The 19,670-nt window shown below is 45.2% G+C and overlaps 1 protein-coding gene across 1 annotated transcript; it reads right to left on the reverse strand.

The window, feature by feature from the left end:
- Window positions 1-15,223: 15,223 nt before the first annotated feature.
- LOC309816173 (protein FAM170A-like) lies at window positions 15,224-19,130 on the reverse strand (the record flags this gene model as incomplete). Its single annotated transcript, XM_082646826.1, has 4 exons — window positions 15,224-15,236; window positions 16,283-16,988; window positions 17,801-17,941; window positions 19,061-19,130. 4 exons carry the CDS (start codon window positions 19,128-19,130, stop codon window positions 15,224-15,226), a joined length of 930 nt encoding a protein of 309 aa, XP_082502952.1.
- Window positions 19,131-19,670: the final 540 nt, after the last annotated feature.

Consider the following 19,670-nt stretch of genomic DNA (forward strand, 5'->3'; position numbering starts at 1 on the left):
CGTGTAGTCCCATATACTGCAGCTACAGTAACGCCTCGCTGTAAAGGTTTACCCGCGGAATTCTGGGAAATATGGTCCAGGAGTTCCGGGTTAGTCGCAGGCACTTCCGCCCCAGGAGGACACGTAGCAGCCATGTTCTGCCTGGTGACGGTGTTTCAGGTCCGCTCTTCACGACCCATTCAAGCTTCCCCTTTGCAGACCTTTCATTTGGGGAGAAAGAGGAGGAGCGGCTAAAAGCGGAGGTTTGAGGGCCTGGAGTGGTGATGTACGTCCCGCGGGCGGAGCTTCTTTGCGTTTGGTAACGTAGCCGGGATGGGGTGGGCTCAGGTCGTGCCTCCTGGGGTTTGAGGGTCTCCCCGGTTTTCTTCACCCCTAACCTGACCCCGTCCCCCACCTATGAGCTAGCCCTACCGCTTCATACGGCGTCACACTGGGTGGGTTGCTTAACTCCTCTGTGCCTCCGTTGCTGTTCGGTAAAAGGGGGGAAAAAGGAATGCCTTGTTAATATAGTGTTGTGAGGAGAAACGAGATAGCACAAGTAAAAGGTCTACAACTGCCTGATACATTGTTGGTATTAATACTACGCTAATTCGGGAGGCACCCATTTCGCAGCGGGATTCTGTGAGCCCAGGAAGCTGAATTGTCCTGGACTCCTGGCCTGTTTTGGAAGGAGAGGACTTCTAGCTGGTACGGGGGCGGAAGGGGGTGCGGTATGAATTAGTGGGGATGGAAACACAGCCCTGGTATTTCACAGTCTCCTTTCCTTCCCCAGCCCTGGCTTCTCAAAAAGCACTGCACGGAGGAAGAGGCAGCAGAGCCCCACGTGAGTAGGACTTGGCATTCTTCTACTTAAGATATTCCTATAAATTGTAGAACGTATGAGACATGGGTAAGGATGATAACTGAGCCTTGGTCACTAATTTCCATTCTAAAAGCTTTATGCAAATGAACACATTTCCATCAGGCGGTGGCTCTGTGAATTGGTACTGCTGTTTTCTCTACTTTAAGGCAGGGAACACAACCCTGTTGGCCCATCCTCACCCAGATGGTAGGAGGCAGAGCTGGGGTTGGGACCCAGGCAGTTTGAGTCCAGCAGCTGAGTTTGCTAATCCCTTTGGTATATTCTCTTTGAGCATAGGGTACTGGCTAGAATCATATCATGAAAGGAGGTTGGGACTTAATTGTGGGGACCTTGAGAGCAAGGTTTAGGCTATTTTATGAGTGTTTAAGATAGTTTTCTCAACTGGGTCATTTATTTTATTTCAAATAATATGTATATCATAGAAGTAGCATAATCATTATGGAAAAATGCAGATATATACATAAAGAACAATTTTAATTATCTGTAACTTTAGGATGTAAAGATAACAGTTGTTAATGTTTTAGTGCCTTTTTGTCTGGTTACTCTTTGTGTATGTTTCTGTGTAGTGGAGGCTGTTTTTTTGTGGGACTGATGTTACACTGCAGTGCTACTCAAATTGTGTTCCACAAACCAGCGGCATTGGCATCACTTGGATAGAAATGCCCAGCCTTGAGCCCCATTCGAGACGTTCTGATTTATAATTTCTGCGTAGGGGGTCCAGGAGGCTGCATTCCAACAAGATCCCGCAGTAATTCACATGCACGTGAAAATTCGAGAAGCTCAAGAGAGGGTCTTTTCTGGAAACTGAGGCCGAGGAAATTGACCCTGCTGGATGTCACAGATAAAACTGAGCTGGCTTCACCAAAGGCCTACTTAGTCCAATGATTTTATTCCCCCACTAATTATTGTCAACTGTCAGGGCCCCTTTCAGAATCCTGAATTGAGCAGAAGACAGCTAGCAAGTGTAGAGTCAAAATGGAGGTCGTTAGAAGTTGTGAAGATATCTCTCTCCCAAGCTTTGGGGAGTGGAATCATTGCCATCTTTTGTACTAGATCGAACCCGGGCCCCCTGCATTGGGAATGTGGCGTCTTATCCACTGCACCACCAGGGAAGTCTCCCATTTATTTCTTAAACGTTCCTATATTTATAATGATATAATTACAATTCAGATTCCTGTCTTTTTTTCATTTGAATTAGGTATGGGCTGTCAAACTATTTTTTATTGTTGTTGCAGAATCCTGGCTTTTATTAGTTCTCTTTACCTCTGTGCATAATTGTCAAAAGGGTACTTCCTGTTTAAGAAGAAACTTAACGTATTTTTATACCTTTTGTAAAAAGTTGTCCATGTCAATTTAAATATTATTGTTGCAGTCACAAAATCTTTAGGAAGACAAGCAGAGATTTTCAGAAGTCTATAAAGACTCTCACATAACAGGGCAACAACGTACGACCTCCACATGTCTGACAGTCTTCTGTTGGTAGAAATCACATCTCTAAGGATAATTTCTAACTAAAATATCATCTGCTTTACCGCAGTTGCTAAGAAATAAGAAACCCTGACAGTGGTGTTCTCAGAGCTTCCTACCTTATGACGATCTCACGAGGTGGATGCCCGTGTTCTCCCCTACTGGCAGAAGACAGAACTGAGGCGAAGAGATGTGAATAATTTGCCCAGGGTGACACTGCTCGTGAATGGCGTAGCCTGATCAGAGCCCATGCATATTGACTCCAAAACCTACTCTGACTTACATGGTCTCTGTTTACCCCATACCCAGAATAAGAATGACCCCTGTGGAAGCTGCAGGCACACTGTGAGGGGGCCACTGTGTATGGCTGGGCAGGTCATTCCTCACACAGCCACTGAGGGGGTTCACGGGGGCATCTGGTATCTGCGTGGGGCTCTGCTCATCAAGCATAATCAGCTGTAGCCACCCCGAGGACTGGGAGCCTTGGTAATTCACAATGAGCACCACGTGGGTTAGTGACTTCTTTTTCTTTAAACCAGTTTCCAGTTTGACTTCTTCTTTCCCTGTCTGTCTTGCTAGGACTCTGCACTGCCCCAGAAGGAGAGAGAAAATGAGCACATTCCAGGTGAGTAGAGCTTGCCTTTCTTGCTGTTAAAAACGCCATTTTTGTACTCAGGTTGGACACAGGTTTTCCTCTTTTTTTTCTTTTTCTTTTTTTTTTTTTGATTGGAGTATAGTTGATTTACAATGTATTAATTTCAGGTGTACAGCAAAGTGATTCAGTTATACATATATATACATATATTTTCAGATTCTTTTCCCTTATAGGTTATTACGAAATATTGGGTATAGTTCCATATGGGTTTTCTCTTTCAAGGAGAGTCTAAGCATATGAGGACCTGAGTGTGCCATGTGTGCTTTTTTTAAAATTCCTGTTAAATTTAATTGGTTTCGGTTTTAATTTTTGTTTTATTTCATCATTTTTTTTTATTTTACAAGTAAAAGAAAAATTAAGGGAAATGAAGGACATCTTCCAGTCTACTGCTTACCTGCTTACAAATTAGCTGCTTTTATATTTCTGTAATCTCTTCATCATATGTATTCATGGATGTGTATTTGTATTTATAACATAGATACAGTTTTAAATTGTTTTTTTCATTTAATACTAGCTAACATTCACTTTTAATTGCTTTATCATGTTCCTGCAAACTTATGCACCTATTTTTTTTTTTTTCTGGTATGCGGGCCTCTCACTGTTGTGGCCTCTCCCGTTGCGGGGCACAGGCTCCGGACGCGCAGGCTCAGCGGCCATGGCTCACGGGCCCAGCTGCTCCGCGGCATGTGGGATCTTCCCGGACCGGGGCACGAACCCGTGTCCCCTGCATCGGCAGGCGGACTCTCAACCACTGCGCCACCAGGGGAGCCCTGCACCTATTCTTTAAACTATTCTTTATGCACAGACATTTAGTTTAAAGACTTCTCCTGTTTTAGGAGCACTACAGTGACAGTGTTCCTGATTTAACCTTTTTCTCAAAATATCTGTTCTGAAGAATATTGCCCCTTTTTGCCCTTAACATAGTAGGTTTAGGTATTCAGAATTTAAGAGGTATGTTTTACATGTGGTGCCTTGGATGTTTTTTGGTAGAATATCCAAATACGGCAGAGCACAGCAGGATCAAACTGCTGCTTCACGCAGAAAAAATCATGTATTGTTAGAAGTTTTCTCACGACCAGAGTTAGATTCAGTCTTCCCCATGCTTGAGTCAGACCCTTTGTGTATTTTATTTACCGATTTGTTTCTTTTTCCATCTTATATTTTTTTCTAATCAGAGTAATGCATGACCTTAGTTTAAAAAGTCCAGTGGTACTTAAAGCACTTGTCACTGCATAGACAGCTCAGAACAATTGTATAAAGAGGTGCTTGGTTTCATCTTTGTTTTAAATATAAAGAATCGGGGTTGTGAAAAAAGGAGGAACCAACTCAGACTCACCCAGAAAACCAAGGGTCTGGAGTCAGAGTATTGCATTCAAGCGAAAGACAGAAACGGGGAAAGAGAGAGTTTTCATTCAGAGACCTGGCATGGCCTTTTGGTTAGTTTCCACATATAACACTCCTTCTCAGCTGGTTCCCACCTCAGTGAGAAAGCAGGTGCCATCAAATACTGCCAGGACTAAATTGGTAACTGTTTCTGGGGCACTTGGCAATAATAATTAAACAGTGAAAGCTTTTTAGTTCAGGATCCAGTGGTTAGAATTCTAGGGAGTTTACTTATGAGTTGTCTGAGAGCCCCAGGTAAACACACAAAGCTTTCTCTTTCATAGCTGCACGTCCAGTGAGGCTGAGGAAAGTCAGTGTGTGGCATTGGCAGGATGGAAGGAGGGGGTGCTGGGAAGTCTGCACACCTCACAGGAGCCGGAGCAACTTCCCATCCTCCTCGTCTCCTCGGGGCTGCCCCTCTTCCACTGGCCACTGGGTATAAGATTGAGGTGGTGTTGTTTGTCGTAGGAGGCGGTGACCTTCAAGGACGTGGCCGTGGCCTTCACAGAGGAGGAGCTGGGGCTGCTGGACTCGGCCCAGAGGAAGCTGTACCAGGATGTGATGGTGGAACACTTCGGGAACCTGGTCTCAGTGGGTGAGGACAGCCTTTCTCTGCGAGTGTCTTTGTGACCTTGGTGTTTCAAGGCTTTGGGCCTCTTGAGGTGGTTCCCTGAGTTTGGGGACCAGACTTTTGCAATTCCTGTGGGACACGAGAGGATGTCTCTGGTCTTTCCAAACAGTGTGTTTCAGGTCCTTTTCAATTATTTTGTAAAAGAACTGTAAATCGGCAGTATCTTGCTGTACCTTGTGTATTCTTCTTCAGATTTCCCTCCCTGCCATTAGTGGATCATAAAGCCAATTTATTGAGCCCTACGTGTGACTTTTTAATGAAATAAAATAGTATAGAAAATATCAGAGTTTCTTAGGAAGAGTACAACACATTGCAGCAGAAACTCTGGGCGATGGCATGAGTGGTGTGAGAGCCAGTGGGAACAGATTTCATGAAAAGAGACATTGGTTAGATATAGGTCATTCAAGCTTCGTTTTAGTAATGTATACTTTTCTACCTGTGTATCTAGGTTGTGAAATAAATGCTGTTTCTTCAGTGGGTCGTGATACAAAGTTTGAAAAACACAGCTTTCAATACCTTGAATATGCAGTTGGAACTCAAATTTCTAGTAAACTTTCGCTCTAGCCCGTTCATGTTAACTTGTGACTTTGCATGTTCTCATTCTTCAAACGAGATACAAAACATATAGAAAGAGAAGAGAGGCTTTGGTTGATGAATTCAGCAACCCAGATAGAAATTTAGGTGAGAACCAAGCAGCCGTGAGTTCCTGTGGTTAGCTCTCTATCTGTTTTGCTTCTCACCAGCCCTGTGCTGTCCATCACCTGGTCCCAGTTGGAAATCTCTTTCCAGGATTATTGCATAGTCTTTGTACTGGTCACCTGTTGCCACCCTTCTCCTCCCACAGTTTGTTCTTTAGGTGGCAAAGTGATCTTTTGTAACTTTAAGTCAGGTTATGTTCTTGTTTCAGAATTCTCTTGTGGCTTCTTTTACTTAGAATAAAAACCACTTAAAGTGGCTTCTAGAGCCTTCTGTGGGCTGCTGTTCGTTCTCCACCACCTCCCTGAATACACCACCTCTCCTCCCTCTTACCCTATCTTTTCCAGACCTGCAAAGGATGCTTCTGCCACAGAGCCTTTTCCTGGTCCTTCTCTCTGCCTGGAATACTCTTTCACCTGTAATCTTTTAGGCCTCTACTTCTTTCAGTCAGTCGCCTTAAAGATGAGGAGGTGGCTGTCCTCTGACCACCCTATGGAAAATACAGTCCTCTCTTTCTTACTCTCTCTGCCCTGCCTTGTTTTGTCTCTAAGCGTTTCACTCATGTACATTTTGTTCACCTGTTTCTCACCTCTCTTTCTTCCACTGGAGGGTAATCCAGGAGTGCAGGAGGAATTCGGTCTGTTATATGTTTATTGCTCACTAGCCTCAGTGCTTAGCATAGTCTTGGTACATGACAGGAACTCTTAAATATTTCTTGAAGAAACGAATGAGTTAATGGATAGAGAAATTAGCCTTCCATGAAAATAGCTAGTAGGCGGTGAACAAATCCGAGTGAATAAGGGATATTGCTAAATGTTTTTTTGTCTTCAAATGAATTCCTAGCCTAATTCTAACTTCTCAGGTGCCCATGATGTGTGTATGTGTGTGTTTGCCTTTCTGTACAAGTTGGCCCTCATCAACTTGCACAAAAAATATGTACAGAACCTGTAATTATAACCAAACTGAGTAAAATGCTTTCCCTGTGACTTTCCTTGAGCTCTCAGTAGCAGAGCAAATTCATTTGGGGAGGAAATACTGTTTTGAATGAGGATTCTTATGTCTACTTCTTAGGTAACCCTCCCATAGAAGGAAAGAAATTTCTACTTCCTTATCCCTTATACCAGGGGAGAACAGGTCTCAGAAAACAGCCAGCTGGTGAGTTAGCCTTTCCCTTAAAAGATTTGCCCCGCTGCGTCCCATTTGCCTCCTCCAAAGCCCACCTCACTAATAAGAAATCGATCTTTGTTAGCTGTACAAACATTTTGTGTGTGTGTGTGTGTGTGCATTTGTATGTATCTTGTAGAAGGCATTTTAGATAATGTCACCTTGAGTGCTTTGATCATTCTTTAATAGTTTCTAGTCTGTTTCTTCTCAATACTTATCACAGGCTATGGAATTTATTCCCAGCTCACTCATAAAGCCCATTCTTCACTTTGGAACTCATTCTTGTTAAAGACCAATGTATCTGTGTCCAAAAATTTTCCATGCTGTTTTTAAAGAGACAGCATTCTTCCCTAGCCTCTACATTTTGACTCCTGCTTGGCAGGGGGAGTGGAGGAACATATTAGGCAGCACAAATGCCTGAGAAGGATCCAGTGCATAGGTCTTCATGCTTTTTTTTAACCCCACTGATTCTTAGACCCTTTTTTAAAATTAATTAATTGTTGGTTGCATTGGGTCTTGGTTGCTGCATATGGGCTTTTCTCTCGTTGTGGTGAGTGGGAGCAGCTCTTCGTTGTGGTGCGCAGGCTTCTCATTGCAGTGGCTTCTCTTGTTTCAGAGCACGGTCTCTAGGAACGCGGGCTTCAGTAGTTGTGGCACGTGGGCTCAGTAGTTGTGGCTCACGGGCTTAGTTGCTCTGCGGCATGTGGGATCTTCCCGGACCAGGGCTCGAACCTGTGTCCCCTGCACTGGCAGGCAGATTATTAACCACTGTGCCACCGGGGCAGTCCCGGTTTTTAGCCCCTTTCATATCCTCCTCAGCACTAACCCCCTTGGTGTGCTGCCGCCTCGGGTGCAGCCTTTCAACTTAAGCCAAACTGTACTTTCCAGTCCTTTTCCTGTATCTGATACCTGACTTGTAAAAGCTGTTTCGCTTCTCTGACTTGGTTCAAACTTAACCTGGGATTCAGAATTGTAGAGAATCCTAGAAATCAAACTGAGTTCACCTGTGCATGCATTTCTTGAGCCCTGACTAACTGCTAGGCACTGTTAAAGCTGTGAGCACAGCAAAATGCTTGTCTTTATTGATACTGTGTTATGGTAGGAATGACATGTAATTTTTGAAAGATGATTGAAATAGTATGTCAGAGTAGTCATTTGGTTTTAAATGGGTTTCATTAATGCTAAGTATTTGGGAGTTTAACAGACCATCTCTTGGTTTCTGTTAGTATATAAACCAGAGAACTTCATTTGTCGTGCGAAAGATAAGCTGAACCATCCTGAGGTTCATTAAAGTCTCATACTGTGTCTTAAGTGTAAAATCTTGAATCTTTGAACAAAGCTTTCACGTGTCCACATCTCTGAATTCTCTGTCCCTCTAGAAGAAAACAATCAAAGTGAGTTGAGGGCCGTTCAAGACAGAGGATCACGTGAAGAGCTTTCCTGCTGGCAAATCTGGCAACAAATTGCAAATGACTTAACCAGATGCCAAGACTCCATGATAAATAGTTGTCAGTTCCACAAACAAGGTGATTCCCCCTGCCAGATTGGGGCAGGACTCTATTCAAATTTCTGAAGATGAGAACCGTATATTAAATGATAAAGCAGGTGATCCCAGTAGTCCTGGAAATCCAAGGTTTGCAACTTTGAGAGCCCAGGATTCTTGGAGGAAAACTTCATTGGCTGAGTCACAGAATTATCAGAATAGACACCAGCAAATTTCCATGAAAAATAAACTGTGTCAGTGTAAAGAGGATGTTGACACCATCAGTTGGATTTCACATCACCTTGATGCTCATGGAGTACACAAGGGTCAAAAACCTTACGGCTACAGTGATTATAGAAAAGATAGCACGAGGGTTTCAACACTGGATCAGAATACTATGATTCACACGGGACAAAAACCTTACCAGTGTAATGAATGTAAAGAAACCTTCACCGATCTCTCCACCTTTGATCTTCACCAGCAATTACACTCAAAAGAGAAGTCTCATACGTGCAGTGAGTGTGGAAAAGGCTTCCATTACAGCTCGGTTCTTCATATTCATCAGAGAGTTCACGTGGGAGGAGAACACAGTGAGTGTGATGAGTGTGGCAAGGAGTTCAGTCAGAGCTCCCAGCTGCAGACTCCTCAGAAAGTCCACACTGTAGAGAAACCATTCAAATGTGGGGAATGTGGGAAAGGCTTCAGTCGTAGGTCAGCACTTAACTATTCATTGTAAAGTCCACACGGGAGAGAAACCTTATAATTGTGAGGAGTGTGGGAGGGCCTTCAGTCAGGCCTCTCACCTTCAGGACCATCAGAGAGTCCACACTGGGGAGAAAGCATTCAAATGTGACACATGTGATAAGAGCTTCAGTCGGAATTCACACCTTCAGTCCCATCAGAGAGTCCATACGGGAGAGAAACCGTACAAATGTGAGGAGTGTGGGAAGGGCTTCATTTGTAGCTCAAATCTATACATTCATCAGAGGGTCCACACAGGAGAAAAACCCTACAAATGTGAGGAATGTGGGAAAGGCTTTAGTCGGCCTTCAAGTCTTCAGGCCCATCAGGGAGTCCACGCTGGAGAGAAATCATACATACGTAATGTGTGTGGTAAAGGCTTTACTCTGAGTTCAAACCTTCAGGCACATCAAAGAGTCCATACAGGAGAGAAACCATACAACTGTAAGGAGTGTGGGAAGAGCTTCAGGAGGAACTCCCATTATCAAGTTCATCTGGTTGTCCACACAGGGGAGAAGCCCTATAAATGTGAGGTATGTGGGAAGGGCTTCCGTCAGAGTTCATATCTTCAAATCCATCAGAAGGCCCACAGTGTAGAGAAACCTTACAAGTGTGAGGAGTGTGGGCAGGGCTTCAATCAGAGTTCACGACTTCAGATCCACCAGCTGATCCATACCAGTGAGAAACCATACAAATGTGAAGAGTGTGGGAAGGGATTCAGTCGTAGAGCAGATCTTAAAATTCATTGCAGAATCCACACCGGAGAGAAACCGTATAATTGTGAGGAGTGTGGGAAAGTCTTCAGGCAGGCCTCAAATCTTCTGGCCCATGAGAGAGTCCACAGCAGAGAAAAACCATTCAAATGTGAAGAGTGTGGGAAGAGCTTTGGTCGGAGTTCACACCTTCAAGCCCATCAAAAAGTCCACACTGGAGAAAAGCCATACAAATGTGAGGAGTGTGGGAAGGGCTTCAAGTGGAGCCTGAACCTCGACATGCATCAGAGGGTCCACACAGGAGAGAAACCATATAAGTGTGGGGAGTGTGGGAAGCACTTCATTCAGGCCTCAAGTCTTCAGCTTCATCAAAGCGTCCACACTGGAGAGAAGCCGTACAGATGTGACAGATGCAGTAAGGTCTTCAGTCGGCCTTCACAGCTACAGTCTCATCAAAGAGTGCACACAGGGGAGAAGCCTTACAAGTGTGAGACCTGTGGTAAGAGCTTCAGTTGACGCTCCAGTCTAACAGTTCATCACAGAATCCATGCTGCTGATAAATCCTATAAAAGTGATAGGAGTGGTAAGACCATCAGAGAGCCCACACACGAAGAAAGTTCCATAAAATGATTAAAACAAAAACAAAAACAACTCAGGTGTCATGTGAATTCTTCCAGTCATCAAGTTCAAAAGAAAAAAAAAATCATTTCTTTCATTAAAGTCGGTGTTTCAGCCATAGCTCAACATGTCCCAGTAGTCAGGAGGCCACACGGCAGAGAACTCTGGTAAATGGTGTAGTAAGTTTGAACCTTGACCTCTATTAAATATTAGGGGAGAAGCCTTAGTGTGAGTTTTAGCAGGCCTTGTACAAAAGTATGATGAACATGCCAAAATGTATGCCCATTACAACGTAAATTCCACGAATGCAGCGACGTTTGTTCTGAATCTACAGTCTGAACATTGTCAGCTACTTTGTAGGTGCTCGATATTTGTTCAGTTAATGAATGAGGAAAAACTTTTTGAAAATTATGTTGCAATCCCCTCCAAAATTTCATAAAAATTTGTATTCAGAGCAGTTAACCTAAATCTGGCCTTAAAAGTAATTCAGGGAGACAAAAATTTGAAGTGTTAGAAAACCACTCAGTATTGCAATTTGTAATATTAATGTGGCATCGTCCTGTTACGATGAGCTCCATTTGTCTCCCCCCAGCCTCACTTCAAGTTGGATCTTATCTTGGACTTTGTCTATCTAATATTCTGTGAATCTTATACAGTACAAATGTAGTTATCTTTTGTGACAGTATAGACTTACTGAAAATGGATTGTTCATCTTGCAATACAGAAAACATACTGTTGACCCTTTTTTCAAGAATGTCAAGGCAGAGGTTTAAGTGTCAGAAAGAGTTACTAATGACAGTGACAGAGGACAAACATTTCTTAGTAAATGAACTGATCGTTGGTTTCTTATTCACCACATTTCCGTCTAGGTTTTGATGTGATTGTCTCCCAAGGGTTTTAGCATTACTTTCATCAAGACTTCTTAAGTAGAGAAAAGAGGCTGTTTGAAGTAGATTACTTTTGTCAAGTTCTCCATCTCCTTACTCCTCTCTGGCCTGAGATAAAAAGAAAAAAATTATTTGTTGAAATTTGGTAATTTCATCAAACATATTTATTCAACGACTGACTTGCACACTTTTTCCTAGCGGTGGATTGAAAAATTGATTTTCAAAGTGAAGTTGCTGAGTACATATCAAAACATAGAACGTGCATCCCTTTGATATAGAAATCACAGAATAGGACCTTATAATTAGGAAATTCAAATAGAAAAGGTGAGTAGCATGTCAATGTTACTAAATTTTGTAAAAGTGAAATATTCAATAGGAATGTCTTTATATTTTAAGATAGTTACGTAATAACAGGTCTGTTAAAATGATGGCTTAAACTTAATGACAGAAGCATGTAACAGTTTAATGTATTTTAGGTAGGTACATCACATACCTTAATCAAACACGTATGTGTGTGTGTTAATGCATCCTGTCATCTGTAAAGGGATATTCACCCTTATGTAAACAGTGGCAAGATTTTCAGGGATTTTTTCCACATGTAACTTCCATATTTTAAATTTTTCATTGAGCATCAATTTTCCAGTAAAATACTGTTATTTTTATAGTAACATAGGTAGTAAAATAATGTAAAATATAATATTAAAAATTACTAAGAACATATTAATCCCTCACAGTGAGAAATCCTATCATCATGAGGTATACATATATATGGCCAAAATTAAGGAATAGACCTCTAGAAATCAGTTATAAAAAGAAAAATTGTATATGGTTATTCAAAGATACAGAATAGTAGTCAGTGTAACGGTATATTTATAATTAATGCATTTGAAGTTTAGGATAAATCCATGCAGCCCAGAATATTCTGTTTTAATTCCAACAGTAGAAATTTACACATCCTAGTTCTCCTCATCAGGCTTCCTTACTGGGTGAATGGATGGATAGCTCGGGGTACCGGCTTGTCCTTTCAAGTGCTTTGTCTGACTGGAGAAGTAGCTGGGTCGTTCCAGACACTATGACACAGAGAACCATTAGCTGTGGGAAAAAAGGAATTTACCCCCCAAAAAACTTTTTTAAATTGTTTACAAAGTAACAGTGATTGGGCAAATCCTGAAGATAGAGAGTGGAAATAGGTAAGTTTTAGAGGTAAAATTTATCAACGATTCCCTAAGGAAAAATGTGCATAGGGAAGAAACCTCGACTGATGGGAACAAGTTGTTAAGGAGGAGGTTTGCATACCATTTCCTACTTCTTAGTCATTTCACTGATGTTTAACACTTACTTGGTTAAAGGGCTTTACTCAGCAAAAGATGTATTTAATGTGAGAGGCAGGTTTCCAAGATTGGTTTCCTAGACCACACCTTCACATGTGTATGTGAAGTCCATGCTACCTCAAATTGCATTGCATTAGATGTCAGAAATCCTAGGGCTTTCTTGTTTGGTTTGGTTTGGTAGCTATCAAACCACCAACTCTCAAGGTAATTTGTAGTTTAGTGAGTTAAGTCAAGGGCTGGAAAACTACCTCCTGTGAGCCCAACCTGGCTCATTGCCTTTAAAGCTTTATTGGAACATAAAAGCTCTTTATTGGCCCATCCATTTATTTACCATCTTTGAGTGTTTCCCATTGTGCTGACAGTGTTCAGTGGTTGTGACGAGCACTGATGGCCCACAAAACCTAAAATATTTACTTTCTGGCCCTTGAGAGAAAAAGTCTGTTGATCCCTGTTGTAAGCCCAAAAGGTTTGTCTCTGTAAGTGAAAGACCACAAGTAGAGCAGAACTTAGACTTGGTTCAGTGAGGATTCCAGAGAGGTTTCCTTTTTGATTCTCATATCTGCCCTTCTGGTTGACCTTGTTCTTTAGTTTGGTTCAAAGACAGTGGTAGCAACTAGGGACTACCTGTTTCTTTCTTCACATTCAATGAAAGAGCTGCTCTTCCATTCTTAGTGTTGAGTAGTTCACAACTCACTCCCAGTGCATGGCTTCCTCTAACCTTGACTCCCACCTATGCTAAAGACTAAATCTTTAGCTTTGTATCCAGTTCCATTGGCCTTTGTAGGGCCTTCAGTTTCAACTCCCAGTTGATAGCTTGAGCTCGAAATCTCTTTTTAGCGTTGGGGATTTTCTGTCTTAGCTTTGAGCTTGGCTACATAGCAACACTTTGGGGGACTTGTTATAATCAGCATTTCTGTCTTTCTTTCCTTCCTTTTTATTTATTTATTTTTTTTAAGTGGATCCAAAGTCAAATTCAGTCAGTGGCTGAATGACAACACATTGATTCACAACCTTGTAGATTCTCTTATGTCCTAGGGCATCAGTGGGAAGGAGTAGAATCCTGGAAATTTGAGGTGGAAATACATGGGCAGATTCCAACAAAGCTGAGGCCTGTGACCTCTGACCTGTGACCTCTTAGTTGAGCCTGCTGTGCTATTAGAAGGAAGTCTGCCTCTACTCTGAGATAGTTTCCTTGCAGGGGTCTGTGGATCCTCAAGACTTGCCTCCACTACCTCTCGTTTTTCCAGACCTAGTAATCAGACTAGAGTCCTTGAAATGGGGATGGGAGCAGGGAAGGGGTGGGTACCCACCGGGTATAAAGGATGACCATGAGGAGACACTATCTGCTAAAATAAGGAATTTTATAATTTATATCAATAGAAACCTGAGAAATAATGTGTGTGGATTTTGTAGGTATTGAAGCAGGTGGGAGTAATGTAATATTGGGTTAGGCTGGATTTGTTGATACGAGTGCATTCAACACCCATTCCAGACTCAGCGTGTTAGCTTGGCTACCTGGGAATGCCTTCAACAGTTTGCTCAAATGACTGAAACCTGTACCCAAAGTGAGCGTATGCTAAAGTCAAAATGCCAGGACTTTCTAAGTATGTTGTAGCAAAATTTCTTGACGTTGGTATGACTGACATTTTGAACTGGATAGCTCTTTGTTGTTGGGAGCTGTCCTGTGCAATGTAAGATGGGCCAGTGGCACATACTCTTCCCTGCCACCCTAGTTGTAACAATCAAAAGTGCCTTGAGGGCTTCCCTGGTGGCGCAGTGATGGAGAGTCCGCCTGCCGATGCAGGGGACACGGGTTTGTGCCCCGGTCCGGGAAGATCCCACATGCCGCGGGGCAGCTGGGCCCGTGAGCCATGGCCGCTGAGCCTGCGCGTCCGGAGCCTGTGCTCCGCAACGGGAGAGACCACAACAGTGAGAGGCCCGCGTACCAAAAAAAAAAAAAAAAAGTGCCTTGATACATCCGTGTGCACCAGCCACGTGGGGCTCATTCATAACACAGCTCCTTAAAGAAAAAAGTCTCAAGGGGCATCCCTGGTGGCACAGTGGTTGAGAGTCCGCCTGCCGATGCAGGGGACATGGGTCCGTGCCAGGGCCTGGGAAGTTCCCACATGCCGTGGAGCAGCTAGGCCCGTGAGCCACGGCCACTGAGCCTGTGCGTCCACAGCTTGTGCTCCACAACAGGAGAGGCCACAACAGTGAGAGGCCCGTGTACCACAAAAGAAAAAAAAAAATTCTCAAGACACTGCCACATATTTCCTGGGAGGGGGGACCAAAAGTGTCCCCAGCTGAGAACCACCACTGTAGAAGGTTTACAAAGGCATAGGAATGCCAGACCACTGGAGTGGATTTATCACATAAGATCTGCTCACCCAAACCCCGTAGGTGCCCTGGGAGGGCTCAGAGGACACTTGCTTTGCCAGAGGTTTAAGAAACGTATTGGTGAGGGGAGCGTTAGCAGTCTTGGAATGCTCTATAGCTGCTCTTCTCTGCAGGCCAGGAATGAGAGGGAAATTATGTCATCATAATGGGCTCCCTAAATTCACTGAGGCTGATGGGATCGTGTGGCATCATTGGTCAAGTGGAAACACTTCATTGGCAGAGATAAAGTGAGCGTGTTTTTCACAATGAACAGCAAAATGAAAGGGCTCATTAGAATGCTTTGATACACACAGATTTTTTATATTTGCTCATGTGCTATCTCTAGGGCTGAAATAAATGGGAAGTCTACTAATACCCTACTTGATTTGAATCAGGAGAAAAGCTCTAGGTCTGATGAACATGTCTGACGGAATCAACATGGGAGTTGTGCTCCCTCAGCCAATTCGATAACATGAGTCAGTTCCCATTTCCAGAGCATCTTGAATGAAGGGCAGGCCGGGTCCCCTTGAGGGAGGATATACCCTGGTTTACTACCAACTATCCCGAGGGTGCTTTCTTCTCCCTGGAAGGGATAAAACAACTGAGGTAGAACAGGAAGAGACAAGAAGCACTCCAAGCTCTGCTGGTCAGGGTTACCCTCCAGCATTGCCTTAATGCTCAGAGCCACACACACCACAGTGAGCTTGGCTCCAGATCAACTACCACGCAACGAAGGTTCTGGAACATTTCCATATCTCGGGGGACCTCATTTCCACGTGACTCTCTTTCATATTCCCCTTTGTCACAGAAGGCTAGGTCCAGTGGTCCGGGTGAGATCTCGGCTCAGGCCCAAGGCTCTCAGACCTCAAAGTTCTGGTCCTGCAAGGGCCCCTGTCCTCTCTTGAGACCACTCCTGGCTCTCTCTGCCGAGAAGGAGCTGCTGGCAGTACGTCCTCTAAGAGTTGAGGTCCATCGTGCAGACCCTGAGAAAACTCCTAGGAAAAGGCTCCACCTTCTTGTTTACGTCAACAGAGGTCAATGCCTTTGTTAGTGCTGGGTGTGTCCCATTTGATGCAACTGCAGAGCCATTAGGTAAACCAGCACATGTGTGCGGCCCCTTCCCTTAGACTCCTCTGGGCCCTCGTGACATAGGCTCAGAAGACTGCCAGCCTCAAGCCTTACCTCTTCCAAGGGACGGCCACACCGTCTTCCAGGATCTTCTGTCCCATGAATCTCAGTTGCTGTTTGGAACTCAAAGGAGAGAAAAGACCCTGCCTGCGGGGTCTCTTTGGGCTGGGGCCTTCCCCCGTGGGCTGCTCTCCCTCATTCTCCTTTTCTTCTTGCTTCTCTTCCTTCTCCTCCTCCTCAGGGGTGCTCTCGGATTCCACATTGCCCATCCACTGGGCCATGTTGAGATGAAAGACACGGCAGCTGAAGCCCTGCAGGACGCCGCCCTTCACGTGCTGCTGGAGGATCTCCAAGGTGGGGAAGACCCGGCAGCAGGCCATGCACCTGAAGCCGGTCTCCATGGTCACCATCCAGTCCGGTGTCTTGGCCCTGGGTCTCTCCTCGACGGCAGGTGACCCTGATGGGCTGCCTGGCTCTGCCCTTTCCTCATACTCTTTCTCCTCCCCAGTGGGCTCACTGTCAGACAGGAGGTTTTCGGTGGACACATCAGAGGGGTAAGTCTCTACTGTGCATGCATCCTCAGGAAGGGTCACTTCTTCTATCGTCAGCTGCTTTTCAGGCAACTCCAAGGGTTTCTTTGTCTTCCAGGAGACAGCGACACCCTTGTTCACTTGTACCTGCATGTAGTATATTTTCATGCCCCTTTCCTCTTTGTCTGTGTGCAGATTGTTCTTACAGGGTGAAGAGGGTGAGGAGGAGACACAGTGTGATGGGGGAGCGGTCTCCCCTTTTTCCTGAACCTGGGCTAGGGGTGCGGTAGGCTGGGCAGTGTCTCGATGTGATCTCCGGATTCCTGAAAAAGGAAATTAAAAACATAATAACATGCATGGGCCATGCCAGAAGCTGAGGGAGCAGGTGTGGTAGACGAGAGAGGGACATTTGCATGACGTAGCTATGTCGTGAGATTGGTGTCTGTTGGCCGTAGGAGGCACTGGTGTATCTGGTGTCATCTGTGGGCTTTTTTCTGCGTGTTGGGGGATACTGGAACGGTGTCTGTATACACGGGTGTGGAGTACAGTGGTGAGGACTGTGGTATGTCAGGGATGCGGATGGATGCGTGTATGACGAGGAGTGTGAGTTTGGGAATACCGGTGGTGCATTCCTTGTGGAATGGGGCGGTGGTGCAGGAGGAGAGTACTGTGGATCACGTGCTTGGGGTTCTTGTGTGCACTGAGAAGGGCTGTGCCTGGAGGGCGCATGTGTGTGTGAGCTGTGTGGACCTGAGCTGGATGGTGCTGCTCTCAGGCTGGAGGTTTGTGATGCAGAACTATGTCCTTCTCTGGAAGCAAAGGCAAAGAGAAACCCTACATTTTCCTCTGAAGATGCTTAATCTGGTCCCTCTTCCCTCCACCTCAAGTCCAGACCTTTCCGGCCCCTGCTCCTTGACTTCCCCACCATGGTAGTACCAGGATTCACACCCGCCCCCCACCCCTGACTCAGCTGGGATCCACGCCCTCGTAACAGCTCAGCCATCCGGCCTAGGCTCCTCCACAGAGCCCTCATCACCTCTGATGACCCTGGGTTTCCTCTCAGCCTCCCTGGGATCTGTGTGCCTCCTGCCTCACAGCCAAGCACCACCTCACCTGAGGAGCCCCGCGCCCTTACCGGCGTAGATGAGCTTGCGCGGAGAAGAAGCACAGGAGAAGTGTTTAGGGGCAGAGGAGACCTCCCCTGCCCCTGGGCTGCAGCCTTGGGCCACCACAGTGGATCCAAGCCGAGGGGGATCCTCTTGTGACTTCGAGATTCCTGAGGGAGGAATGAAAGGCTCAGGGTGGGTTCATCAGTCCTCTGTCCACAAATATTTACTGAGAGTGACACGTCTCAGGTGCAGTGAATACACACAGTTGAGAGTGTGGTTCATCCTGCTCATCTCTGCACTACGACACACACACACACACAGACACAGTCACACACACACACACACACACACAGGAACATAGAGAAAAATATTCTGAATGCTTAGGGGCAGTCCTTGCCTTCCCCAGCCTGTCCCAGCCACTGCCTGAAAATCTGCCTGCTGTCTAGACCTCCATTGCCAGGGCCAACCCTACAGTCTCCAGTGTCCTGGGCCAGGAAGGAGCTACTGGGCTCTAATCTGGGGCAGAGACGTCTCGCTGGAACTCTGGGGTGACCACGCCTCTCCCAGGGCAAGATACTCGCCTACATTTAATGCACGCCGGCACCCCGTGGCCCGTGGCTCTCAGAGCTCCCCGCAGGACCCTGAGGACATTTCTCACCCCCGCCCACGTGGTCTCAGTCTCTGGAAATCCCTTCCTTTCCCTTGATCTCCTTTGGGCAATTCTTCCAGTTGAAGGAATAAAACCTCCTTGCTTTCAATATGACACCATCCCTAGACAAACAATCTTCTTTTGAACTGCATTCCACTTGTCAAGATACTTTTCAACAGGGCCTTCAACTCATGGGGCTTCTCTTTCCACTTTGGCAAAAGAGGCCAAGCAACCCATGGGTCTCTCTCAGCATCCTTGCATCCTTCACATCCCCCACCTCATGTCCCCAGGGAAAGATCCAAGAGCATAAGAGAGAAATCGGGGACTGAGAAAAGCTGCACCTCTAGGTCTGTGCAAGCAGGATGCAGCCTGCTGTGAGTCCGACAAAGCTCCAGGCCCGGCAGCCCCAGGAGAGAGTCCTCAGACCAGCGGAGCTGACCTCCCATCTCCCAGGGGGCATCTGGCCGTTCTGTGCCATCTCACACCACAGGGACCCTCCAGATGGATACGGCAGCATCAGTGAGACGAGGTCTCTCGCTCCCTGCTTCACAGGTGACACGTTCTCATTCCCCCGCTTCCTAGAGAAGCTTCAGTTTGGCAGAAACCCATGTGCCCCAGCAAGTTGCCCCCCACATACCTCCTCCGTTCTCGGCAGTTTCCTGGGACTCTTCATTTTCCAGATGTTTCCTCTTTTGTCGCCGTTTCATGGTACTAACTAGAAGTCTCCCTTAGAAGATGCCTCAAGAGATGTCCAACTCCTCCTCTTCCCTACAGGTTGGCCCTTCTTGGCTCTTGGGCAATCCGTTGAAATGATTCAATACAAACAAAAATAGTCAAGTCTCGTAAATTGCTGAAAAACTTGTACCACTTAGTGAACCAGGAGTACTGCCTAGTGCTCACCAGGGCTGTTCAGTTTCCAAGGTTGCCAGGCGCACAGCAGGATTCTGTGACCTCAATGATGACATCAGAGCGTTCTGTGGACCTAGGTTCAGCACAGTCACTGCAATAGCACAGGCCCCGTTTTCAAGAACAATTCCTGTTTCCCAGCCGAAGCTTTCCCATGAAAGGGAAAGGTTCATACCATATCTATTATAAGTTGTATCATACCATATCTATTATAAAATGAACATTTTGATTGGAGATCTTTTAATATGTTTTCTAGAGAGATTTAATATGAATATTTTAAATGGTCTCCAGTTTCCCTGTGGATTATGGACATTTTAAACTCTGCACTTCAATTTTCCCTC

This window comes from Mesoplodon mirus (genome assembly GCF_964341445.2).
Source record: "Mesoplodon mirus genome assembly, contig: SUPER_14_unloc_6, whole genome shotgun sequence".
In the NCBI taxonomy this organism is placed as follows: domain Eukaryota; kingdom Metazoa; phylum Chordata; class Mammalia; order Artiodactyla; family Ziphiidae; genus Mesoplodon; species Mesoplodon mirus.